The sequence below is a fragment of the Dipodomys spectabilis genome, unplaced genomic scaffold (genome assembly GCF_019054845.1).
Source record: "Dipodomys spectabilis isolate Male_0828 unplaced genomic scaffold, ASM1905484v1 ptg000783l, whole genome shotgun sequence".
Taxonomy (NCBI): Eukaryota; Metazoa; Chordata; class Mammalia; order Rodentia; family Heteromyidae; genus Dipodomys; species Dipodomys spectabilis.
In genome coordinates, this window is record NW_024871460.1 from 17,517,245 (window position 1) to 17,543,974 (window position 26,730).

Sequence of the window (26,730 nt, forward strand, 5' to 3'; positions counted from 1 at the left end):
CACTGTTAATAATATATTTCACAGGCAATAAAACTTACACTTGATTATGCTTATGAATTCCATCTTCTATATTCCCTAGTGCCAACTCAAAGTCCTACTCATCTTCTTTGAAGAATTTAGGTATGTATGTATGTATTTATTTATTTTTGCCATCATGGGGCTGGAACCCAGGGCCTGGGCACTGTCCCTGAGCTTCATTTGCTCAAGGCTAGCACTCTATCACTTGAGCCACAGCACCACTTCTTGTCTTTTCTGTTTATGTGGTACTGAAGAATGGAACCCTGGGCTTCATGTATGCTAGGCAAGCATTCTACCACTAAGCTACATTCCAGCCCATCTTTGAAATATTTATTCATTCTTCCTTCTCCCCTATATCTAACATCTTAATGTGGATCCTTACTACCTTCCCCTTGGAATACTACGGTACCTCCCTACTTGATTTGATAGAAGTTTGCATTATCATTGGATTAATAATCCTAAAACCACAATATTCCTAGGTTCACACTTTTTATTTTTTGGCCAGTTGTGGGGCCTGAACTCTGGGCCTGGGTGCTGCCCCTCAGCTCTTCAGCTAAAGTGCTCTACCACTTGAGCCACAGCGCCAATTCTGGCTTTTTCTGCTTATGTGGTGCTGAGGATTCAAACCTAGGGCCTCATGCTTGCAATGCAAGCACTCTACCATTGAGCCACCTTCCCAGCCCCCTAGGCTCACACTTTTAAAAGGGACCTTAAATTAACAGTCTTCATATGCTTTAGATTCTGTGTCCCGTTAGTACAGCTTTTGGGAGATATTTTTCTTTCAACATATGTACATTTAGGTAGACTATGTAATTAATGATGTTTTTGGCAAAACAAAAAATAAAATCTTGGTTCAACACTATGATAATATGATAAACTCTCAAGTTTTAATCCAATTTATTTCAACATTTTTGTCTACCATAGTTGAAAAAACTTTCAGGGAATAGTGGCTTTTGCACAGTACCAACTTAATGCGAATATATGCACACTGGAACCAATTGTTTATTTTGCACATTTCTGTGATGAATAAATGTGACATCAGTAGCTGTGTACCTTTCAAAGAGCTGAACTGATTCAGTTAACACAATACTGTGCTAAGGAAGGAATGGCTACTTCACAAGGATAAGTAAACCAGTTCACAATACTACTAAGTATATCTAATTCTCAGCCCCATTTATTAGCTTTGGAAAGGTTATTTCTGAATTATGTTTAGAAATGTGCTATTTACTATGATGTAAGCAGCTACTTTTAAAACTAATTAATATTTTAATAATTTTAATAGTTAAAAACCAAAAAAGTGATTGCTCTATTTCCAAATATTTTCATGTAAGCAAAATGAATTTTTAAAATTCATAATTTTACCTATGGATGAAATTATATTTTTCCAGCATGAGACTGAAAAGCTAGGACTTCAAGTGGCTCTTTTGCTCATGGCTGGCACTTTACCACTTGAACCAAACCTCCAGTCCGGCTTTTTTGCTGGTTAGAGTTGGAGTTTTCAGGACTTTTTACTGTCCAGACTGGCTCTGAACTGTGATCTTCGAGTTCAAAGCCACCTAACTAGCTAAGAATGGAAGCACAGCTTTTTTTCTCAGCTCTTTCCTTCTCAGCTCTCTTAGCTCTTTTTTCCAGCTCTCTCTTTCTCAGGTCTTTCCCAGCCACGTGGAGTGCCAACCTGGCCTGGTCCTAGCAGGTTTACTGAATAAACCTACCCCTTACCTGAATACCACGTGCGTGGTGCTGTTCTTACTCGGCTACCTCTTTTTAAAAACCTAGCATAAATGGTGCCGTGACTCAGATAAAGGGCTTAAAGTCAGGATAGGTGGGATTCCTCTCTGTTTTTTTTCCTCTTTTTTTTTTCTTTTTTTGTTTGTTTTTCCCTTTTTACTCTGAGGAATACCCACAGTTCTGACAGCCTTTTGTGAACTGGTCTGTCTGCTATGGACACAGCGCATTGATACCATTGCTGGCATTCACATCCACGTCCACACCACTTCTCTACTCTGGTGAGTGAAACTACTCCATGGTTCTCTGTTGCTCAGTCTCTGTCCAGATGTGGCGCCATGCCAGAGAGCTCCTACAGCCTTTAGCTGAAAGGCCGGTCACCTCTGAAGCCAAGGACGCTTGGCTTTGGGGGCTTGGCCATTTCTCTCTAGAGGGCTCTGGGGGAAGTCGGGAGCCACTTCTGCCTGGTCAGCTCTCCTTCACTCACCAGACTGACTCTCCTACACATTTAATGGGGTGCTGCAAACCACGTCCGAGCGGCAAAACCCCTTTTCTAATGCCTCCTGCGCTCCCTGGAAAGCCAGAGCACCTAATTTTTATGCTATTCTGCAGTGGTAAATGGTCAAAGATGTCAACACATTGTTGTCAAAAACTTTAGGTTTTGAGTTTTGCCTTTTTTGTTTTGTGTTGTGTATTCTACTACTGACTACGTGGTTCTAAAATACTGGGCCTATCTGTGCTAAAATTCTCATCACATCTAACAAGTTTTGTCACTGCAGAATATTTGTTGGTCAATTCTTGATAAGGACCAGGTAATCTCTATTCTATTTGATCTCCTTGTTGCTTTAATTGGAAATAATAAAGGGCTTTTGTGGCAAAGATTGCAGTTCAAAGCCAGCCCATGCTGAAAAATCCCTAAGACTCCATCTCCCAACTAACCTGCAAAGAGCCAGGTTGGAAGCACGGCTCAAGACTCTTATTTCGAACCAGCAAATACTGCAAGTGGTACTGTAACTCAAAAGTGCTAGCCTTGAGCAGAAGTGCTCAGGGACAGTGCCCAGGCCTTGAGTTCAATCCTCCTTGAATAACAACTGGGACAAGCAATCCCAGCAACAAGCACCTAGACTCAGCCAGTCTGGGGAACAAGGGACCATGGAGCAGAGTAAGAGGAGATGATATCACATCAGCAACTTTGTGCCTGCCCTTTCAAAATTAACCAGAGCCGGAAGTCAATAGAAGTAAGAAGCCTGCCCATCTAGTGTCTATACCTGTCTACCTATTAACTGGACAGGAATTTATTTATTTTTATTTTTTTATTGTGAAAATACTGTACAGAGGGGTTACAATTACATGGGCAAGATAATGATCACATTTCTTATCAAGCATTGTAGCCACCTCCTGTTTCCCCTTCCCATCCCTTCACATCCTCCCCCTCCCCCCACACAGGAATTTATATTCTTGCCTTTGTTACCTGACTTCTCCTCTACCTAGTCACCAGATGTCAGAAGTAGCTAAGGACATTTCTACCAACATTTTCCCACCCCAAGTCCTTCCTCTTGCCATTTATTTGCTCTCTAGTATTTTTCAGCCCCTCAATGCCTCATGAGACTTCTCCAGACTTCATCTATGGACTCACGCCACCAAGGGACTGCTGCTGCTCGCTGCCTTCTCTGGGAGGGGACCAAATTCCAGCCTTTTACCCCGAATGTTGACGCCCCTTGTCATCAGAAAGTAGCCAGAGAGAATCTGTGCCCTATTTCATGATTATTAAAAGGCTGGAATGTAAGGTCCGCTCCTGGATGGCGAGCAGACTCCACCCTCCTCGCAGCAAAGTCTCCACCCAGTACCTGCATTACCTAGGCAACTGGCACACCTGGAAGAGGTCACATCTGCATCGCTGAGGTCACATCTGAATTTGATGTGGCCACACCTTTCCCGGCCCATACCCTAGATAAGGCCTAGCCCAGGCCCTGAGGCTCTTTCTCAGCTCTCTTAGCTCTTTTCCCAGCTCTCTCTTTCTCAGGTCTTTAGGCCTTTCCCAGCTGCGTGGAGTGCCAACCTGGCCTGGTCCCAGCACGTTTACTGAATAAACCTACCCCTTACCTGAAAAAAAAAAAAAATGGAAGCACAAGCCATCAGTGCCCATATATTTTCATATAGTTCCAAAGTAATTTCTACACAGACTAAGTTTTTGTGATCATCTTTTCAATCATTAAAATGGACTTTGAGCCGGGCGCTGGTGGCTCACGCCTGTAATCCTAGCTACTCAGGAGGCTGAGATCTGAGGATCACGGTTCAAAGCCAGCCCGGGCAGGAGAGACCGTGAGACTCCTATCTCCAATAAACCACCAGAAAACCGGAAGTGGCACTGTAGCTCAAGTGGTAGAGCACTCGCCTTGAGCTGAAGAGCTGAGGGACAGCGCCCAGGCCCAGAGTTCAAGCCCCACGACCGACCAAAAAAAAAAAAAATGGACTTTGAAGGAACAGATTATGTGTTTTTTCTTAGAAAAATTAAAATTAAAAAACAAAACCTCCTAGTTAATATCCATAACGACAGAAATATCTGTTTAATGTAAGAAATGCTCACTATATTGAAAATGAACTGTGTAACTTGCATGTGGGACGTGAGAGAGTAAGGGAAGGGGTAACATTGTCCAAAAAGAAATGTACTCTGCCTGACTAACTTATGTAACTATAACCTCTCTGTACCTTTACAATAACAATCTTTTAAAAATTCAAAAAGAATGCTTACTTTGTTAGGTACCACAATTCTTAATGTTATTAGAAGCAAGGAACTTTGCCATGAAAAAAAGATTGTCATCGTCATACAAAGTACAATATGCTGGAATATTCTGAAGGCAAAAGCAGATATTCTATTGTCAGCCCTTCACTATTCTCTGAATACATATGGCTGAGACGAGAATGTCAGTATCAATATAAGTATTATAAAATAATAATTTGTTTTGAAGAAACATAAACTGATATCTTTTTTTCCCCCATACTGTAACAAATAGCCTCAAATATCTTTGATTTTACTGGAAGTTCAATCTTCTTTCTGGCTTAGTCTGGCCTCAATCTCTCTCTTCAGCCTTATGTCCTTTCTCGAGCTCAGCTCCAGCCAAACAGATTTATCCAGTTACCTCAAATTGTATTGTGCTTTCTATATGAGTCCCTCTGTACACTTTATCTTCTGTGAAAAACCTATTCCAACTTCTGTGCTAACACTATTCACTCCTTAAAAACATACACATTTACCTAGCCACTCAGGAAACTGAGATCTGGAGTATTTTGGTTTGAAATCAGCCTGAACAAAAAGTTCATGCAATTCTGTCTCCACTTAACCAGCAAAAACTTGGCTGGTGGCATTTCTCAAGGTTAAAGTGCCATCAGAACAAGCAATCAAACAAGTGAAGGCTCTGAGTTCAAAGTTCAATATCATCACCACCATAAAAAAAAAATCAAACCCACACATTTTAAATCTTACATCTATAAAGTTTTCACATATTAACCAGATTCACCAAGAAAGTTTTAGAAACAGATTTTCTAGTGTTTATTTCAGTGGTTGAATACTGAATAAAATTTACAAGGAAATACTATTAGCAAGATAAAAAAGAAATATGGTAATTCAGAACTCTAAAACTTATAATATGCCATTTTGCTAGTACCACTTCATCACAGTTATAAATAGGGACATATGGAGGGGGAGTTAAAACTTTAACATGACTTAGAATTTGTGTGTGTGTGTGTACTGGGGTGTGAACTTAGAATTTGTGTGTGTGTGTGTGTGTGTGTGTGTGTGTGCTGGGGTGTGAACTCAGGGCCTGGGTGTGGTCCCTTAGCTTTTCTGCTCAAGGCTGGTGCTCTAACATTGGAGCCACACCTCCACTTCCAGATTTTTGTTAGTTTATTGGAGGTAAGACTTTCCTGCCCAGCCTGGCTTTGAAACAAGATCATCAGATCTTAGCCTCCGGGATCGCTAGGATTACAATTGTTCACTTAGTGATTCTATGACCAGCCAGCTACCCAGGCGCTCTTCATTCATCCAGATATGCAACAAAGTGCAAAGTGTTGTCTAAACACAATACATATACAAAAATTATTTTTCTTCTTTCTGTAAGACTAACAGTCAAAATAATAATTATGTGATAAAACATTCTGACAGAAATATGTCGTGAAAGCCTAGAACAGAAGTGCTGAAATGGAGGGGGGAGGTGTACATGCAGCTGTAAGATTATTGTTCACAGAAAGCTTCCCAAGTTTGACAGCTAAATTGGGTAAAACTGTGTGCCACTGGAAGCCTGAAAAGAAATGTCTCAAATGCACTCGTATTGTAAAAGTAAACATAGGCTACTTGTGGGAAAAGTAGTGATGGTGATGAAGGAATCAGAGGTTCAACGAACATGGACGGTGTCAAATTGAAATAGCAAATTAAATTTACATTTGAGTTGTATTACTGTCTTGTTAGCAACCCTATAAAAAAGACCTTGGGAGTGGAAATCATAGATTTTACATCATGTCACTATATATGGGCATATATAATATAGAGAGAGAATCTTTACTAATCAAGGAAGAGAAATATTGTTCCAGCTTCACTTACAATTTACACCGCATCGACATTCAAGATGACAAGGTCTTTATTTCTTAGGCCCATTCCTGCCTTAAAGCCTTTGCACACGTTCTTTCACTCAGAATGATCTACTCAAACAAGACGGCCCCCTGACATTTAAGTATCACATAATTCCTAAGTGGCAAGCATGTTAATGGGTGAATATACCAGTCATTATTTTCACTTGACCCATTGCTTCCTCAAATTTTCCACAAGAGTTAAGGAAATAAGAAACCCAACAACAACAGATGGCTTTAAATTCCATCTTTGTCTCTTCCCACAGGTACAAGTGGGTCATCTGCAGTAGCACAGGGATCCGACCAGCAGGAAAGTTTGTTTAAAGCTCATTGAAGTTCGTTTGGCTCATTTAAACCGCGCTGTTGAACAGCTGTAACGCAAGACCACCGGCCATTAAGTGGGAGACCGAACCATCCTTCCCAGGTAACTATTTCCCAAGGGCCATTGGCTGCTCAGTTCCGCGACTTGGCTGTGAACACAACGTCGCCTCGGCGGGACCCCACGGGGCCAGCCCGCAGCGGCGGCGCCGACCTCTCCCCGGCCCCTTCACTCCTTCCTCCGGACCAACGTGTCTCACCTCTCTGTAAGTCCAACTTGGTTTCGCGGACGTAATTGTCCGGGTTCCGGCTCAGCATCTTCACCTTCATTTTGGCGCCTCAGGCCCACCGGGACCCCACGGGCCTTCTTCCCAGGACTGACACCACCCCAGCACGCTCCACTTCCGCCTCGCGCCGGGTACTTCCGGTCACGTGACGCCGGCGCGTGTAAAGCCGGCCGGCGCGGCGGGACCCGCGGCGCGCTCCGTAGTTGCTCCGCGAAGGCTGGCTGAGGGCGGTCCTTCTGCTTTGGGCTCCGTGGGTGCCGGTGGCAGCGGTAGGCGAGGCTGGGCGGGGACTGGGCGGACCCCTTCGGCCGGCTTCCACCGCTCCGACACTGGCGTGACCTGCGGTTGGGCCCGCACACCCCTTCGCGCCCGAGTGGTTCCCGCTGGGCGGCTGGTGTTCTGGACCGTCCCGGAAGTGGGCTCGGGCCCGGGGTTCCCGCTCTCGGCTGAGGACCGTCGCCACGGTGGCGGCCACTGCATCTCCTCCCACCTCCGCGGCGCTGGGCGCCGTGGTGTCGACGGGTCCCGAACCTATGCCCGGCCAGAGCCAGCCGGCGGCCGGGTCGTCGGCCTGGAGCACGGTATTCCGCCACGTCCGGTACGAGAACCTGGTAGCTGGCGTGAGCGGCGGGGTCCTGTCCAACCTGGCGCTGCATCCGCTCGACCTCGTGAAGATCCGCTTCGCGGGTAAGTGTGCACCGCACACCGACACGCTTTCCCTCGCTGTCAGCCCGATCCCGGTGCTAACTCCCGAGGGAGGCCGTGGTCTCCCGCGCCTCCACCGTGCACTGGGGAGGAGGGCCTGCAAAAGGATGCCTGCTGCCCCGCCTCGTCCAACTCTGTGCAACTCTGTGTAGGAGTGGGTCTGGCAAAGGGGCTTGGTCCCTGTGTGCCCTGCTCCCCAAGACTAAGAGTGGAGTAAAGTATGGGAAGAGATTGTCACAGTTGCTTCGCATACTTGTAGTTCATTCAAATCTTAAAGGCTGCCACGTGGTTTGCCAGCATAAACTGGAAGGAAAGTTCAAGTGCTTGGGAGAGAGCCCAGTCCTAAGTAGGAGGTTAGGTTTGGGTAGAATTTTCTTGAAGATTTCTTTCGGCTTGATCGTATACAGTGTGATCCAATATCCTGTAAAGGAAGAGTTAGACTGAAAATTATTTTAAGTCTATTGAAATTAGAGTGCTTTAGAAGTTCATGTCAATGACACAATCTGAAAATGATAGCTTCAATTATGATTTTTTTTTTTTTTTGGTAACTTCATTTGGAAACTATTTTCTGCCTGGAGAGTTAAATGTGTAGAAGTGGTTTATCGTAGAGTAATTCTGTGTAGTTTTGTTCAGTTCACTTGATATGTCTAATCTGGTACTGCTGTGTACGATTACAGAAGTTATTGCCTTGGGAAACTTAGTCTAATTGTAGGTTTGAGACTTACACAAAAGATAATTCTAGACAACATACTATTAAAGGCATAGTAGAATAAATCCAAATACAAAGTAGGTATACAAATAGTCTCAAGAAAATTATAGATTACCTATGGCTGTATGGATCCATACCGGTTCCATAGAAAACTGGGTCTTGAGTTTCTTCATGTAGTGAATATGTTTACAATCAGGAAGACATCCTCTATATGGGGAATTAGACAGAAATTATGGGTATTAATCTAGAAAAGACACCACAAATGCACATAATTTTATGATGCTTATGCATGTGCAGATTAATTATGATCGTTGACCAGTAAACTTCATTGACCTTTTACTCGGAGAAACACTATGCAAACCAAGAGCTCTAGATGTATTATTTTATTCATTGTCCTGTGAATTGATTAGCCCTTGTTCAGATAAGGATTAATAGAGATGATTGTGTTGCCCAAATCACAAGATTGTGAAGATGCATCTGGAATTGAAACCTATGCACCTTAACTTTGAACCCTTTAGCAGTTAACTACTCTGCAAATCCCTGGTATTTAGTGGCTTCAACATGAATAAAGAATTTTGAACCCCGCTGCAGATGAGGACTTGTTTCTTTGAATCTCTCTTCTGCGGCAGTGTCTAGCAACAAAAGTAGAGGCAGTTGAATGATCATTGAGGAATAGTGTGGTTAGCCTAGTGAATTTCAGATGGCACTAGGAAGTAGACTGTGCATGCAGGACTTGGTAATAATAAAGCCCAATGTAGCTGAAATGGTGATAGAAAAAGAGAACTCTTAGGAAGACAAATATTGAAAATAAAGATAATTGAGTGGTCATTAGCAGCAATGCCGAGTAACCTATTGTAGTTTTAATGCTTTCATATCATTAACCTCATTTAATAAAATTAGTAGCTAGTTATGGGGGAGGGGATAGTTTTGACTATATGTGCTGTGAAAGCTAACCTAGAATCTTTCAAGTCAAGTAAATTGGAACTCAGGGTGTTCAGAGTTACAGAAACATTACAGATCACTTCATAGGAAGAGACTAGAAAACTAGAGGACCCAGTTTAGCTTGGAGAGAGAAAAAAATACTTATGATATTTGTTGAACTTCCATGTCATGAAAGAGAGCTGCCTCATTGTTGGTTGTTCCTAAGGCCAGTCCTAGGTTGAAAGGAAATTACAGGGAAGCAGAATTAGAAGTGGCAAAAAAAAAAAAAAAAAAGTTGGTGGTGCTATGAAATGAAACTCACTATGACTTAAGTGTGTGAAACAGGTTAGATGATAAAAATTAGAAGATACACTTATGTTGGGTGGAAAAGTAGCATTAGATGATGATTCCCATTATAACTGTATAATCTTTTTTAGTTATGGTATTTCTGTTTAAACTCAAGGCCTCAAACTAGCTAGGCAGTTTCTTTACTACTTGAGCCAAACCTCCAGCTGTGTGATGTACTTCTAAATCCTCAAGAATAAGAGAGAGCCCAGGGGCTGGGAAGGTGGCTTAGTGGTAGAGTGCTTGCCTTGCATGCATGAGGCCCTGGGTTCAATTCCTCAGCACCACATAAGCAAAAAGAAAAAAGCCGGAAGTGGTGCTGTGGCTCAAGTGGTAGAATGCTAGCCTTGAGCTGAAGAGCTGTGGGACAGCGCCCAAGCCCAGAGTTCAGGCCCCATGACTGGATTCCCCCCCCCCCCCAAAAAAAGAGAGCCCAATGAAGAAGAATGAAAAATAAACATAATAGAAATAATAATTTCATAAAATAACCCAAAAGCCCAGTAATGCATAAGTTAAAAGTGTGTGAGTGGTTTTTGTGAAGAATGTAGAAAGAATATGGCTGTCTGTAATATTAAGGATGGAACCAAAATGTAGAGTCCAGAAACAAGATTAGCACATAACATTTTCTATTTATCTAATGATATAAATAATACTTACTGAGTGCTTGCATTATTCCAGGCATGATTCTAAGGAAGTTGCATGTATCAATTCAGTTTATCCTTTGTAATTTCTTTTTGTGGCTATGCTGGGGTTTGAACTCATGGTCTTGTATTTGCTAGGCTGGCACTCTTTCACTTAAGACATGCCTCTGGCCATTTGTAATTCTTATGGTTAGATTCTGTTACCTTGCCCCACTTTTGGATGTGGAAACTCAGGCGCAAAGTAATCAAACACTACTCAGAGCCACACAGTTTTGTTGTTGGATAATTTGGTATAGTCAAAAGGAAAATTCAAATGTTAGAAATGAAGATGTAAAAAAAAAAAAAGAAGAAAGAAATGAAGATGTATTTGCACAAGCTGTCTAGGAGTATAACTCCTAAAAACAAACTAATCATTCTTACCTATTACTCAGATATTTAATACTCAAGGATTAAGTAACTTCCCAAAACAATAAAGGAAGCATTGATTTTTACCTGTAAAAAAGTAAAAGTGTATCTTTGTGGTATGTTTTGTCTTATCTCAAAGAGAAATTTCATTGTGAGCTTATTATTGAAGAAAAATGGAAGGATACTTGGAAGAAGACCTTTGTACAAATTGGAGACACAAATCTGAAGGAAGCATCATAAAGATTATAAAGTACATGGCAAAACATTACTCAACAGCCACTCTATTATCTGCTTTTTTGTATAAGCAAAATCTGTGAAGTACATATTTATACTCCTATAATGACGATGCTGAAGCTCAGAAAGATTGAGTAATTAATAATAAGAAATTAGATATCAAACCCAGTCTTCTGTACTTTACTCATTTCATAATGTAACATTGACAGGTTACTCATTAAAGAAACTGACATTTCCCCCTTTGCCTGGCAGTGGTAAACAGTGATTTTTTATTTTTTATTTTTTTTGCCAGACTCCATAAGACACAGTAGAGCCAAAAGGACATGATATGCCAGGTTTATCATCTAGACAACATTACAAGATTATATTTACAAGATTGGCAAGAAGAACACTTTAAAATGCCACAACTAGTTGGAAACTAATGCTGTCTTAAAGTAGGATGATAGCAGCAATGTTAACTGAGAGAGATGAACAGATCTAAGAGAGATTTCTTCAAACTAAGCAAGATTAAAGGCCTTACTAACTGATAAAAGGGATAGGAAAGAAAGAGTCATGGATGGCCCATGTATGTAACATAAGCACCTATGTAGATAAAAGTAGCACTTGCTGAGCTATACAGAACACTGGAAGAATAAGAACAACTTTGGAAAGGATGGGAAAAAAAACTAGTCCAGTTTTACATATGCTCAAGTGAAATACTTCTGTTATGGTTTTGATTTGTGTTAGTAGAGAAGGTACAAATTCAGAAAAAAATATTTAGTCCATCCTCTACAGATCTTGCTAGCATTCTTGACATAATTGAAGTACCCAGCTAGATTTTTTGGGGGGTGGGGGGGAGGAGGGGTCATGGGACTTGAACTCTGAGCCTGGACACTGTCCCTGAGCTCTTCAGCTCAAGGCAATCACTCTACCTCTTAAGCCACAGAACCACTTCCAGTTTTCTGGTACTTAATTGGAAATAAGAGTCTCATGGACTTTCCTGCCCCGGGCTGGCTTTGAACCCTAATCCTCAGATCTCAGCCTCCTGAGTAGCTAGGATTACAGGGGTGAGCCACCGGTGCCCAGCAAGATTATTTTTTTAGCAACACTTTTTAATGTCTGAGTTCCAATCATAAATATTTGCAGCAAAAACAATACTTATGGCCATTTTTTGGTTCTGGGCTTAAACATAGTGCCTTGCACCTGCTAGGCACTACCATTAAGCTATATTGCTAGCCTAATACCTGTGTTTTTATGTGATTCTGAACTAGAATTTTTTTCTCACCTAATTTTGTGTATCCTTTAATGCAGTGAGTGATGGACTGGAACTGAGACCAAAATATAAAGGAATCTTACACTGCTTGACTACCATTTGGAAAGTCGATGGACTTCGGGGACTTTATCAAGGAGTAGCCCCAAATGTGTGGGGTGCAGGCTTGTCCTGGGGGCTCTACTTTTTCTTGTGAGTAAATCTGGAAGATTTTATAGTATTAAAACTAAACGAATTCTTGGTTTGTTTGTTTTAACAAACAAAGGTGAGTCATTTCATTAGTTTCTCTGTATTAGAAGGGTCAGGAAGCAAAATGGCTTGTTAATTTCCTTGTCAGCCAGCTATTGTTAGCTGAGTCATTTAGTCTGAAAGGGTTTGTAATAGGAAAAAATGTAAACAGGTAAGATGGAGAAATACTCTTACTCATTTCTTTGAAGTAAATTCAGGAAGGTAAAACGTTTTTTTAACTGTATTACTTTTGTAAATACATTAGAAGAAAGGTTTTAGTCAAATCTGGAAATGGCTAACTGTAGATTCACAATGAAGTTGTAAAGTCTCTTCAAAATTCTTGAGGTTTTTGTGTTGTATTACTTACTTTTGAGTATTTCTTTTTTTTTTTTTTTTTTTTTTTTTTTTTTTTTTTTTTTTTTTTATTGTAAAGCTACTATACAGAGGGTCACAGTTACATGAGTGAGGTTATGAGTACACTTCCTCTTGAACATTGTTACCCCCTCCATTGTTTTCCCCCTACCATCCCCTCCCTCCCTCCCTTCCCCGAGGTTCTTTTTTTTTTTTTTTTTTGATTGTGATTAAATGATTACATAATTTCAAAGTCACAAGTTCATTCTAACTTCCCTGGAGCAAATTGTCTACCACAGTCTGTAATATATAACAGTGTTCACATGTTATATACCATATTTGTGATCAGCAGCATGAGGATATTTAGTAGTGGTTCAACCAGATGAGCGGGAGTTCTTTGTTTCTTAAGTCCTGTTAGTTTTGTCGTATCACTAACCTTTTGGATTTAGCATCCACTTATGAGGGAGACCATGTACCGTTTGTCTCTTCGTTCTTGGCTTACCTCGCTCAACATGATTCCTTCTAGCTCCATCCATTTCCCTGCAAATGCCATTATTTTGTCATTTCTAATGGCTGCATAATATTCCATTGTGTATAGATACCACAATTTTTGGATCCATTCATCTGTGGTGGGGCACCTAGGTTGTTTCCATATCCTAGCTATTGCGAACAGTGCTGCAATAAACATGGAGGTGCACGTGTCCTTGTATATTGGTTCCTGTTGTTCAGGGTAGATGCCTAGAAGTGGTATGACTGGGTCGTAAGGGAGGTCAATCTTTAGCTTTCTAAGGACCCTCCAGACTGCTTTCCAAAGTGGTTGTATAAGTGTACATTCCCACCAGCAGTGTAATAGGGTTCCTCTTTCTCCACATCCCCTCCAGCATTTGTCGTTGGCTGATTTGTGGATGTGGGACATTCTGACTGGGGTAAGGTGGTATCTCAGGGTTGTCTTTATTTGCATTTCCTTCACCACCAGGGATGATGAACATTTCCTCATGTGTTTCTTTGCCATTTTTATTTCTTCATTTGAGAAGTCCCTCTTTAGTTCCCTTGCCCATTTAGTAATTGGTTTGTTAGGTTTGGGAGGGATTAGTTTCTTGAGTTCCCTGTATATACAGGATGTTAACCCCTTGTCTGATATATTGCTGGTAAATATTTTTTCCCAATTAGTTGGTTGTCTTTCTAGCTTAGTTGCGATAGATTTAGCTGTGCAGAAGCTTTTTATTTTAAGGTAGTCCCATTTGTCGAGTCTCTCTCCAACTTGTTGTGACCCTGGGACTCTGTTCAGGAAGTTCCTTCCTGTGCCTATTAGTTCAAGTGTCTCTCCTACTCTGTCCTGCAGTAGTTTCAGAGATTCAGGTTTAATGTTAAGGTCTTTAATCCATTTTGAGTTGATGTTGGTGCATGGTGATAGGCTGGGGTCCACTTTTAGTTTTCTGCATGTGGCTGCCCAGTTTTCCCAGCACCAGCGGTTGAAGAGGCTGTGTTTCTTCCATTGTATGTCTTTGGCTCCTTTGTCGAATATCAGCTGGCTGTAGGCCTGTGGATTTATATCTGGATCTTCTATTCTGTTCCATTGGTCTTCGGGTCTGTTTTTGTGCCAGTACCATGCTGTCTTTGTGATTATAGCTCTGTAGTAGAGTTTGAAGTTCGGCATGGATAGCCCTCCCATATTGTCTTTATCCCCTAGAATTGTTTTGGCTATTCTAGGTCTTTTGTTGTTCCATATAAATTTTTGGACTGTTTTCTGTATTTCAGTGATGTACGTCATTGGGATTTTAATAGGAATTGCATTGAATTTGTATATTAATTTTGGAAGTATCACCATCTTTACTATATTAAGTCGGCCTATCCAGGAGCATGGGAGGTCTTTCCATTTCCTAGTGTCTTCTGCAATTTCTTTCTTTAACTTTTTATAGTTCTCATTAAATAGTTCTTTTACATCTTTGGTTAGGTTAATTCCTAAATATTTTATTTTTTGGGAGGTTATTGTGAATGGGGTTGCTCCCTTTATTTCCCTCTCTTCCTGTGCGTTATCAGTGTATAGGAAGGCAACTGATTTTTGTGGGTTTATTTTGTATCCTGCTATTTTGCCGAAGTGACTTATGATTTCTAAAAGTTTGGGGATGGAGTTTTTGGGATCGTGGAGGTATAGTATCATGTCGTCTGCAAAAAGGGATAGTTTCACTTCTTCTTTCCCTATGCGGATCCCTTTAATGTCTTTTTCTTGCCTTATTGCCCTGGCTAAGGGTTCTAGGACTATGTTGAAGAGGAGTGGAGACAGTGGACATCCTTGCCTTGTTCCTGTTTTTAGGAGGATTGGTTGTAGCTTTTCCCCATTAAGTATAATATTGGCTATTGGTCTGTCATAAATGGCTTTTATTGTTTTTAGAAATGTTCCTTCTATTCCTATTTTCTCCAGAGCTTTTAGCATGAATGAATGTTGAATTTTATCAAAGGCCTTTTCTGCATCTGTGGCGATAATCATGTGATTCTTGACCTTGGCTCTGTTGATATGCTGGATTACATTTATTGACTTACGTATGTTAAACCATCCCTGTGTCTCTGGGATGAAGCCTACCTGATCATAGTGTATTATTTTTTTTATGTGTTTCTGGATTCTGTTAGCTAGAATCTTGTTAAGGATCTTTGCATCTGTGTTCATCAAGGAGATTGGCCTGTAATTCTCCTTTTTGGTTGGGTCTTTGCCTGGTTTGGGGATGAGTGTGATATTGGCTTCGTAGAATGAGTTTGGGATAGCTCCCTCCTTCTCTGTTTCTCTGAAGAGCTTGAGGAGTATGGGTATTAGTTCTTCTTTAAAGGTCTTATAGAATTCTGCTGTGAATCCATCTGGTCCTGGGCTTTTTTTTGTTGGAAGACTTTTGATAGCTTCCTGTATCTCATTATAGGATATTGGCTTATTTAATTGGTTAACTTCTTCTTTGCTCAGTTTGGGTAACTTGTATTTCTCTAAAAATGCATCCATTTCCGCCAGATTTTCTTCCTTTAGAGAGTATAGCTTTTGAAAGTAGTCTGTTAGAATTGTTTGGATATCTTGGGTACGTGTTGTGATGTTTCCCGTGGCATCCCTAATCCTATTAATATGGGTTTCCTCTCTTCTTTTTTTAATTAATCTTGCCAACGGGCCATCAATTTTGTTTATTTTTTCAAAGAACCAGCTTTTTGTTTGGTTTATTTTGGTTATGGTTTTCTGATTTTCTAATTGGTTAATCTCTGCTCTCAATTTGGTTATCTGGCTTCGTCTAGTAGCTTTAGGTCCCATTTTTTCTTGTTTTTCTAGCTGTTTTAGTTGCAACATGAGATTATTTACTTGGTCTGTCTCCATTCTCTTGATGTGGGCACTGAGGGCAATAAATTTGCCCCTCAGGACTGCTTTTGCTGTGTCCCACAAGTTTCTTTGTGAGGTGTTTTCATTTTCATTGAGTTCTAGGAAATGCTTTATTTCTTCTCTGATCTCTTCTGTTACCCAGGCCTTGTTAAGGAGTGTGCTGTTCAATTTCCATGTATTAGAGAAATTTCTGCGGTATGCTTTGTTATTGAGAGCTAGCTTGATTCCACTGTGGTCAGATAGGATACAGGGGATTATGTCGATCCCTTTGTATTTGCTTAAGTTCCTTGAATGAACTATGATATGGTCTATTTTGGAGAAAGTTCCATGAGCTGCTGAGAAGAATGTGTACTGTGTTGTTTTAGGGTGAAATACTCGGTAGATGTCAGTTAATTCCGCTTGAAGTATGGCCTCACTTAATTCGGTAGCTTCTTTGCCAATCCTCTGGTTGGTAGACCTGTCCTTTGGTGAGAGTGGCGTGTTAAAGTCTCCTAGTATTATCGTATTGGGATCTATTTTATTCTGTAAGTTTGAGAGCATTTGTTTAACATATCTGGGTGCACCGATATTTGGGGCATATAAGTTGATGATGGTTATATCCTCCTCTTGGATTGTTCCCTTTATTAATATGTAATGTCCGTCCTTGTCTTTCTGTACTGATTTTAATGAAAAGTTTATTTTGTCAGATATCAGGATAGCTACACCTGCTTTCTTATTGGGGGAATTTGATTGGTAGATCCTTTTCCACCCCTTCACTCTGAGTTTGTTTGTATGTTTGGCTGAGAGGTGGGTCTCCTGAAGGCAACAGATGGATGGGTCTTGTTTTCTGATCCAGTCCTCAGTTCGTTTTCTTTTAATTGGCGAATTCAGCCCATTTATATTAAGAGAAAGTATAGAGAGATGCATTGTTGTCCCTGCCATTCCGTTTTCCTAAGTTTTTCTTCTTTCCTTTCCTCCTGTGCTTGCTCAGTTAGACTTTGAGTAATGCCTGTTTGGGGCAGGTCCCAGTTCCTGGTTGCTTTCTTCAGGTTGTGTCCCCCCTCTTAGAATTCTTTGTAATGCTGGCTTAATGTTTATGTATTCATTTAGTTTTTCTTTGCTATTAAAAGTTTTCAGTTCTCCATCGAATGTGAATGCTAGCTTTGCCGGGTATATCAGTCTGGGTTGGCAGTTATTGGCTCTCAGGGCTCGTATGGTGCTTTCCCAGGCTTTTCTTGCATTCATTGTTTGTGTGGAGAGATCTGCAGTGATTCTAATTTTTTTCCCGTTGTAGTATAGCTCCTTCTTCATTTTTGCTGCATGCAGGATTGTTTCCTTATTATTCAGATCCATCATTGTTACTATTATGTGCCTAGAAGTGTTTCTCCTGGGATCTTGCTTGTTGGGTGTTCGATAAGCTTTTGTGATGTAGTTAAGATGGTCGTTTTTGAGGTGGGGAAAATTTTCATTGACTATCTTGTTAAATAGGTGTTGCATTCCCTTGCTCTGGAATTCCTCACCTTCGTCCACTCCGATTATGCGAAGGTTAAATTTTTTAGCATTATCTGCTTGCTCTTGAATTTCCCTTTGTTTTAATTTGAGTGATTTTTCCATATCTGTCACTTTTTGGTCCAGTTGGTGTATTCTGTCTTCTGTATCTGACACTCTACCTTCCATTTCATTCACTCTGTTGACCGTGGCTTCTATTGTGGTTTGCATGATGGAAATGGATCCCTTTATGGATTCAATGTTGGTTCTCAGAGTACTGATCTCACCTCTCAATGAGGTGATATCAGTATGCATTACCTCTAATTTGGCGTTTATCTCACTTCTTACTGAGGTTTGTGCAGCTTCTATTTTTGCATCCAATTTTTGTTTGATATCCTGTATATCTTTTGATAGTTCATCCTTGTGCTCTTTCAATTTCTGATCCATTTCTCGCTTTATTTCTTGAGTCATTGCCTCCAGCAACCCTTGGATGTAGTTTTTGTCTTCCATTCCTGCTTTGCTCCCACTGGGGCTCTCCCCTGCGTGGCTGCTGGCTTTTGAGGTGAGCTTGCTGTCCTGGGTAGTGGTAAACCTTGTGATTTTTCTCTGTGATTTTCGCATGGGGGTTCAGGAGACTGCTCTTCAATCTTGTTTTGGTGTGTCTGTCTTTGCTTGGTTGCTGATTCTCTATTGGTAGAGAGAGTCTGTGTCTGATCTGGATTCTGTTGGGAGCCTATTTCCAGCTGCTATTCACTTAGGATTCTCAGCTCTCTGCTGTAGCAATTCCCGCCTTTGGAAGGGTTGAGCAGCCTAGACTGCTTGTGTTTGCTCCTGCGGGTGCTCTTGGGAAGATCAGATGCTCTGGATGCACTCTCCCAAATACTGGAGTCTGCTATGGGCTCCTGATGTGTTTTTGTTTGTTTTGGGCTGGTTGTGGGCTTGAACTCTAGGTTTGGGTGCTGTCCCTCAGCTCTTCAGCTCAGGGCTGGCACCCTACCATTTGAGCCACAGCCCCACTTCTGACCCTTTTTGCTTTGTTCAGGCGCCGGTCCCCTGGCCTGGTTCCGGCCCCAGCCTGGAGCGCGCTCGTTAGGCCTGTGCTAATGTGTATACCACCTTGGTTATGCAGCCTGGAGGACACAGTTCAAATTTCTTCTACTGTTGGTAGTCTTGACCCAGGGGCACTGTTCCTGGCTTGAGCATTTAAGCTCCCTTCCCGGGGCGCTCTTGCTCTGGCCTGGCCAGCAGAGTGTGCTCCACCGGCTGGTGGGGCTCTCGAACAGTTCCCAGTTTTAGTGGGTCCTGTGGTCCGGGTGTTGGGGTAGGGAGTCTAGGTCAGGGTCTGGGGATTCCCTCCAGCTCTGGTCTCCCTTGATGGATTCCCTGTCCCCTGATGGGTACTCACCCTGTAGGTCGTCAGTTGTTGTTGCAGTCCGTCAGTTGTTGTTGCAGTCCGAGTTCAGTTGGGGTGGTTGCGGGCTGGGTTGGGCGGCCCCCCGCCGGGTCGTTGCGATCGCGACAGGTCCCTTTGTGGCGCTGCTGGTGCCGGGCGGCTTTGGCGGGATGGAGCCTCTCCGCTCCGGTGGAGAGTGATGGGTGGGGTGGGATCCTCCTGGAGACTCCCGGCTAGTAGGTTTCTCTGTTCCTGGCGATCCGCTGTTCTGCAATCCGGTACCTGGTGATCTGCAAGCAGCCCCCTGTGTCTCTGTGGCTCCGGCAGCCCCTGCCGGGCCGGCTGGCCGGCGGCTTGGCGCACTGCCGCGCGGCCAGTAAAGGTTGGGGGAGGGGTCTTCGCTCTTCTCTGTTCTGAAATTCTTCTTTTCCTCTCTTTCTTTTTTTGTTATTTTCCACCTCTGGTTTTTCTCTGAGTGTTCGTCTTTTTGTTGTTGTCGGTCTCTTGGGGAGATTAAAGGTTGGAACTCGAACTCTCTTTTTGGTTGGAGAGAGCTGTGGCGTTTCCCTACTGCCCCGTCGCCATCTTGAGCCCTCCCTCCACTTTTGAGTATTTCTAATGGCCAAAATAGACTATAAAAATTTGAATGAGCCAGTTTGTTTGTTTTGTTTTATCAGTCGTGGCTTGAACTCTGGGCTTGTGTGCTGTCCCTGCACTCTTCTTTTTTTTTTTTGTTTTTGTTTTTATTGGGTCCGGTTGTGGGGCCTGAACTCTGGGCCTGGGCACTGTCCCTCAGCTCTTCAGCTCAAGGCTAGCGCTCTACCACTCGAGCCACAGCGCCACTTCCGGCTTTTTTTCTTTTTGCTTATGTGGTGCTGAGGAATCGAACCCAGGGCCTCAGGCATGCAAGGCAAGCGCTCTACCACTGAGCCACTTTCCCAGCCCCTGTCCCTGTACTCTTCAACTCAAGGCAAGCGCTCTACCGCTTGAGCCACAGCGCCACTTCCACCAGTTTGTTTTTTCTTAGTAATTTTGTAAACTGTTGTAAGAACCTGAAACTATTTTCTAAGATGAATCCTATGAATTCCATTCCTCTTTGGAAGGTCACTCAAATAAATTATTTTCTCCTTTTATAAGAAATTCCTTCTAGGGGCTGGGAAGGTGGCTCAGTGGTAGAGCGCTTGCCTTGCATGCATGAGGCCCTGGGTTCGATTCCTCAGCACCACATAAGCAAAAAGAAAAAAGCCCGAAAGTGGCGCTGTGGCTCAAGTGGTAGAGTGCTAGCCTTGAGCTGAAGAGCTGAGGGACAGTGCCCAGGCCCAGAGTTCAGGCCCCACGACCGGACCCCCCCCCCCCCACCAAAAAAAAGAAAGAGATTCCTTCTAGAGCATCTCAAAATAGAAAATCTTATAAATACCATAACATTATGACAATTACTTATTCATCCTTAATCAGAGTCTCAGAATATTCAAAAAAGCTTACTATTTGTGAGGAGGGTCATAATTCTACAGTAAACAATTTCCAGCATATTTATTCTTAAATAAAGTCTTATTTTTCAGTTTCATTATACATTGACTATTACTTTAGGAATAGTGTTACTAAGTTGTACTCTAAGACAGACATCTGCTTTATGAAACCAGATCAAGTTAAAATGCTATGTTTAATTTTCTTTCAGTTATAATGCCATCAAATCATATAAGACAGAAGGAAGAACTGAAGGATTAGAGGCAACAGAATATCTCATCTCGGCTGCTGAGGCTGGTGAGGCAACGTGTGAAATATAAAACTTGATTTTTTTCCCTGTTTTTTTGAGGCAGGGTCTCACTGTGTGTCTCAGCTTGGCCTATAACTCCATGGCCAACGTTGGCGTCAAACCCAGCCTACCACCTCGCCTTCAAATACAGCTTTTATTTTATTTGCTGTCCCCTCCCCCCCCTTTTTTTTTTTTAATTTAATTTTATTTTATTTGTGAACATACTGTACAGAGGGGTTACAATTACATGGGCAGGATAATGCGTACATTTCTTACCAAGCATTGCAGCCTCCTCCTTTGGTTTACCCTTCACATCCCTTCCCAGCCTCCCCCCCAATCCCAATCCTTCTTCCCCTCCCCCCTTTTAACACTAGAGTTTAAATGTGCTCTTCTGTTTATATATTAATCATTACTACATGAAATTTCTTATTAATATTAATTTCTAATTATTAATAAACAAGTGTTATTGATAACTCCAGATAGGCTAATATTTTAAATTTATTACTAAACATAGTAAGGTTTAGAAATGTTATGAATCTCAGTAGATTAAGGTGATTTTGTACAATGTTTCAGTAAAGTATAATTTCAGTTTTCAAATACAGTTTACTAGCCTTGTTTCTTTGTCTTGTGTATGTATACTATCCAGAAGGCAAAATAAAGTAAGACCCTAAGTCTTTATAAATTTTATTTTGATATTCTTGGTTTTGCTCTTTTTATTTTTAAGGTAAGGGATAGCTTACTGACTTTAATAACTGGCTACTAGAGACCTAAATAATAATAGCCTCAATATTTATTGAATAAAAGGCTCTTTAGGAAACTCTGAAAGTGAAATCTGTACTAAATAAAAATTTTTTACAGAATTGACGCTCTCTGTAAAGAATATAAAATATAACTGACTACATGGTTAGTTTTTGAGGTACAGAGACTACTTTGAATGGACTTGAGGAAGGCTGATAGAGTTGGGGTGGACATATGTGTACCCATGCATAGATTCCTGAGGTGCCAGATCCTGGTTCTCTCCCCCTAGTCCTCAGTCCATCTAGTTGATGCTATGTCTGATTCCTAAGGTCTAGATCACCTTCCCATTCAGGTTCTACAGTAGGCCTCAGTGTTGAAGAATAAGGACATCTTTACTATTCACATTTTTTTTTATAGCCACCAAAAACTGTCTATTTTTGATCCTAAGACTCTGCTTCCAGCCACATCTCACCATTTCAGATACAACTCCTTTGTACTCTGATACTTTGTGTGATGGACTGTGCTTAATGCTAAGTAGTCTGCTTTTTAATCTGATTTTAGGAGCCATGACCCTCTGCATTACAAACCCATTGTGGGTGACAAAAACTCGCCTTATGTTACAGTATGAAGGTATTGTTAATACCTCACCACGACACTACAAAGGAATGTTTGACGCACTTGTGAAAATATATAAGAATGAAGGTGTGCGTGGATTGTATAAGGTAACGAATTACTATTAATGTATTTCAGATAACTGTAGACTGTATTTGCGTTAGCTCTTGTTTTTGTCTCGCTTTGTTTTTCAGACATTGTCTCACTATGAAGTTCAGACTGAACTTGAGCTCATAGTTCTTCTTGGACTCCCAAGTTCTAGGAGTAGACTTGTGCCATATCTGGCTTTTTTACTTTTTGCACATTGGCTCTTTTGTCTTGCTTTTGAATTACTATGTTTAGGCCTAAAAAAGAAGCCAACCTTGTGCAAAGGCCTAAAAAAGAAGCCAACCTTGTGCAAGAAATAATAAAAATGGAGATCTAGTTTATAATATTGAAATTGGTGTATGCTCATTACCATAAAATGTATCTTTAGCTGGGCACCGGTGGCTCACGCCTGTAATCCTAGCTACTCAGGAGCTAAGATCTGAGGATCACGGTTCAAAGCCAGCCAGGGCAGGAAAGTTCATGAGACTCTTATCTCCAATAAACCACCCAGAAAACCGGAAGTGGCGCTGTGGCTCAAGTAGGAGAGCGCTCGCCTTGAGCTGAAGAGCACAGGGCAGTGCCCAAGCCCAGAGTTCAAGCCCCACGACCGACCAAAAAAAAAAAAAAAAAAATGTATCTTTATAATACTGATATCTATGAGAACTGGCTAAAACTTCGTCAGGTGTTCTTTCAGTAAGTCACACTTACCTGTTTTCTACTTCTACTCCTTGCTTATCCTCATAAAAAATAACCTTAAACCACATATAGTTTAAAATCAAAATTGGATACATTGAATTTGTTTTTCAGGAATTGTGTGATAGCTTTTGAAGTCATTAACTTGAAGTTGATATTATTGATTACTAAACTATAGGCAAAAATTTTAGAATGTACCAGGTACTTGTACCCATAATCGTAGCTACTTAGGAGGCTAAGCTCTAAGGATTACAGTTTGAAGCCAGTCTAAGCTAGAGGTTAAGCATGGCTTGAGTGGTAGAATAGTGCCCACAGTGAGTGAAAAAGTGAAGCAAGAATGTAAAGACCTGGATAAAATTCAAGCCTCAGTACTGACACATTTTTGCTTTCTTTTAAATATCTATGCTTAGTCCAATGAAATATTACTACCTTGACTTTCTTAACTGAATTTAACTTCCTACCCATAACCCAGTTCTTGATAGTATGGGCCTTGATGTTTATGTCCATACATACCATTCAAAGAAAAACTAAGTTAAAGAAAATCTAAACCTAAAAAAGTAAAAAAATCTTATTTTAACCCCAAATAAAATGTGATTTATGCAAAGTGTAATTTGCTTAAAGTTCTATTTTAAGTAGTCAAAATATTTTACTTAAATATACCTTTCTTTAAAAGTTGTGTAGTTTAGTATGCTTCAAATCTTCCCTTTTAGGGTTTTGTTCCCGGGCTCTTTGGAACGTCACATGGTGCCCTTCAGTTTATGGCATATGAATTGCTGAAGGTGAAATACAACCAGCATGTCAACAGATTACCAGAAGCCCAGTTGGTAAGATGAGTGTTGAAGAAATGATATCATTTACTTTTACAGTTAGTAAGAATATTTTTCATGTGCTTGCTTCAGGTAATAATATTGCTGTAGTTGATATAGCATAAGCTAGTGCCATACAAATATTGAAACTAGAACCCCTATAATAGAGGGCTTGTATTAAAGAAGGGGACAGTATTTTTCATGTAAGGACTCATTAAAATTTTTTCATGTAATTTTTACCCCTGCATTTAAAAAAAAAAATGTTGTTGGTTGTAGGGGCTGAACTCTGGGCCTGGGTGCTGTCCCTCAGCTCTTCAGCTCAAGGCTAGTGCCCTACCATTTGAGCCACAGTACCACTTCGGCTTTTTTCTGTTTATGTGGTGCTGAGGAATCAAACCCAGGGCCTCATGCATGCGAGGCAAGCACTCTATCACTGAGCCAACTTCCCAGCCCTACCCCTGCATTTTTGAAGAAATTCTTGTCCAAAGAAAACTGCAAATGTTTTCTGTCATTCTAGAGCACAGCAGAATATATATCTGTTGCAGCATTGTCCAAAATATTTGCTGTGGCAGCAACATATCCATACCAAGTTTTGAGAGCCCGTCTTCAGGATCAACACATGTTTTATAGTGGTGTAATGGATGTAATCACAAAGACATGGAGGTAAGAGCATGCGGAATATCAGAGTTGCTCTGAGGAAGTATTTTGTATGTCTTATATGTCCATTACAGTATTCATTTTATAAAAAAGCCAACTTGCTATGGTAAAAGTGTGGCTGGGGTTCCTCCTTTCCCATTTATTACATATGTGTCCTTGAACTGTATTTCTCCGAGGCTTGATTTCTTCATTTGTAAAATCAGACTATCACAGCTGACAGGTTTTCATAAAAATGAAGCAGGACACATGAAGGTGCTTAGAAAAAAATTTAGGTAGTATAAAGTATTTGAATAGTATTGAATACAGAAGCCACAAACCTAGTTTAACACATTCAAGAAGACCCATACTTGTTACTGATTCCAAAGCTTTTTCAAGTACTTCTCACCTCTATTCATGAAGACATATTTACTTGTTCTTCAGCATGAGAGGAGTTAAACAATTATGGGTCCATTTTATCCTAAAAGTCCTGACGCAAGTATTTAGAGTCTTTATTTTAATATGTACTGTAGAGTTGTATCACATTTATATAACTTATGAGATTTTTAATACCTTCATCTGTTAAAATTCCTGCATTTTCATCCATTAAAATATATGACAGCTGGGAGCTGGTGGCTCATGTCTATAAGTCTAGCTACTGTTTATGATTAATCAGCAAAAAGCTGGAAGTGGAGCTTTAGATCAGGTGGTAAAACACCAGCCTTGAGTAAAAAAGCCACGTGAGAGTGCTCCATCCTGAATTCAAGCCTCAGTATTGACACATATTAAAATCTATATGGTGTATATACTATATGTGATATATATATATATATAGGTGAAAGCACTTTCCAGTTCACTTTTGAGGTGTCAACTACCCTTTTCTGTCAGTTTAGAAAAGAATTGTAAGCCCTCACAAATGACTTATAAACTATAGTGACTCAGAACATTGTAAACATAGACTTAAATCATAGGTTTGACCGCTTACTCCCTGTTTTTTTATCTATTAAGCATGTGCATTTTGTAAGGCTTGCCTTAAGAATTTAAGCTTTTATCTACTTTTTTCCATCTACAGGAAAGAAGGCATTGGTGGATTTTACAAAGGAATTGCTCCCAATTTGATTAGAGTGACTCCAGCCTGCTGTATTACCTTTGTAGTATATGAAAATGTCTCCCATTTTTTACTTGACTTTAGAGGAAACAAAGTAAGCTAAAAGAAAATAATTCCAATTTCTCTGCCCAGATCACAAGTTCCTTTGTGTTTGAGTCATGAAACTGAGAAGAGTGCTGCACAAACAAATAGCTCATAATCAAAATTTATCTATAATCATTAGAAGTCAAAGAACTGCCAAGTCTTCTTAATGTTTCCTGCTTCTTTGCTTCTCCATATATGTGGGACTGGGCTACCTCTAACTGTAATGCCTGCTTCAGCATAATGTTAAAACTGGAACAATGTGTAGAATTTCACAAATTTTACCATTTCATTGTTCCAGTAGAAACTACTTGGCAACATTTGTAAATAAGATTAGATAAATACTTTTTTTCTGAGTTCTTTTGCCTACATAGGCTTTAAAATTGACTTTTGTGCAATAGGAAGAAAGTGGCTTCTTACAAGATTGTCATTATTTAAGGATAAACTGAATAAGGTATTGCTCAAATCCAGACCATTTTGAATGGAGACATTTTAGTGAGATTAAAAACTACTGAAAATTTACTGTAGTTTTAATTTAACCAAAGCACACTATGGAAATTGAAGAAGTTACATACTTCTCTGAGAAATGCCTAACATCTTTCTGCTAATGTTTTCCCCCAGAGGCTCTTCTATAACTTAAAATGTAACCTTGGATCCAGTTCTTTTTTGGTCCTAAGTAGTGTAGTTCAAAGTTATAAAATCTGAATTTCTAGGATCCAGTATGTCAGCCTTTATTTAGCATATATGGTATAAATTACCAGAGATGATAAATAGATCATGTTTCACAGATGCTTGAATGTTTGAGATGTGTTTATTTAAAACATGGAGTAGAAAGCTGGGCGCCAGTGGCTCATACCTATAACCCTACCTACTCAGAATGCTAAGATCTAAGGATTGTACCTCAAAGCCAGCCCAGGCAGGAAAATCTGTGAGACTCTTTTTTTTTTTTTTTGGGTCCGGTCGTGGGCCTGAGTGCTGTCCCTCAGCTCTTCGGCCTAAGGCTAGTACTCTAGCTCTACCACTTGAGCCACAGTGCCACTTCCGGCTTTTTTTTTTTTATTTTCTGCTTATGTGGTGCTGAGGAATTGAACCCAGGGCCTCATGCAAGGCAAGCGCTCTACCACTGAGCCACCTTCCCAGCCCTCTGTGAGACTCTTATCTCCAATTAATCTCGTGTGTGTGTGTGTGTGTGTGTGTGTGTGTGTGTGTACACGTGTACATACATGTGTACGTGTGTGTGTACATGCACAC

At 40.8% G+C, this 26,730-nt stretch overlaps 2 protein-coding genes across 2 annotated transcripts in view; one reads left to right on the forward strand and one right to left on the reverse strand.

The window, feature by feature from the left end:
• Dcaf13 (DDB1 and CUL4 associated factor 13) overlaps nucleotides 1-7,097 on the reverse strand; it is a 29,775-nt gene extending 22,678 nt beyond the window's left edge. The window contains exon 1 of the mRNA XM_042672974.1: nucleotides 6,945-7,097. Within this exon, the coding sequence (XP_042528908.1) occupies nucleotides 6,945-7,014 (70 nt within the window). The 5' untranslated portion in view covers nucleotides 7,015-7,097. The remainder of the gene's footprint in view (nucleotides 1-6,944) is intronic.
• Nucleotides 7,098-7,381: 284 nt separating this feature from the next.
• Slc25a32 (solute carrier family 25 member 32) lies at nucleotides 7,382-26,300 on the forward strand. The gene is made up of 7 exons (XM_042672976.1): nucleotides 7,382-7,658; nucleotides 12,222-12,372; nucleotides 20,644-20,729; nucleotides 22,021-22,181; nucleotides 23,562-23,675; nucleotides 24,175-24,320; nucleotides 25,363-26,300. Exons 1-7 carry the CDS (start codon nucleotides 7,505-7,507, stop codon nucleotides 25,499-25,501), a joined length of 951 nt encoding a protein of 316 aa, XP_042528910.1. The 5' UTR covers nucleotides 7,382-7,504; the 3' UTR covers nucleotides 25,502-26,300.
• Nucleotides 26,301-26,730: the final 430 nt, after the last annotated feature.

Coding starts and splice junctions, on each gene's coding strand:
- Slc25a32 (XM_042672976.1), top strand. CDS start 7,505: ATGCCCGGCCAGAGCCAGCCGGCGGCCGGGTCGTCGGCCTGGAGCACG. Junction 12,373..20,643: donor TGGGGGCTCTACTTTTTCTT/GTGAGTAAATCT, acceptor ATTTTCTTTCAG/TTATAATGCCATCAAATCAT. Junction 24,321..25,362: donor GTAATCACAAAGACATGGAG/GTAAGAGCATGC, acceptor TTCCATCTACAG/GAAAGAAGGCATTGGTGGAT.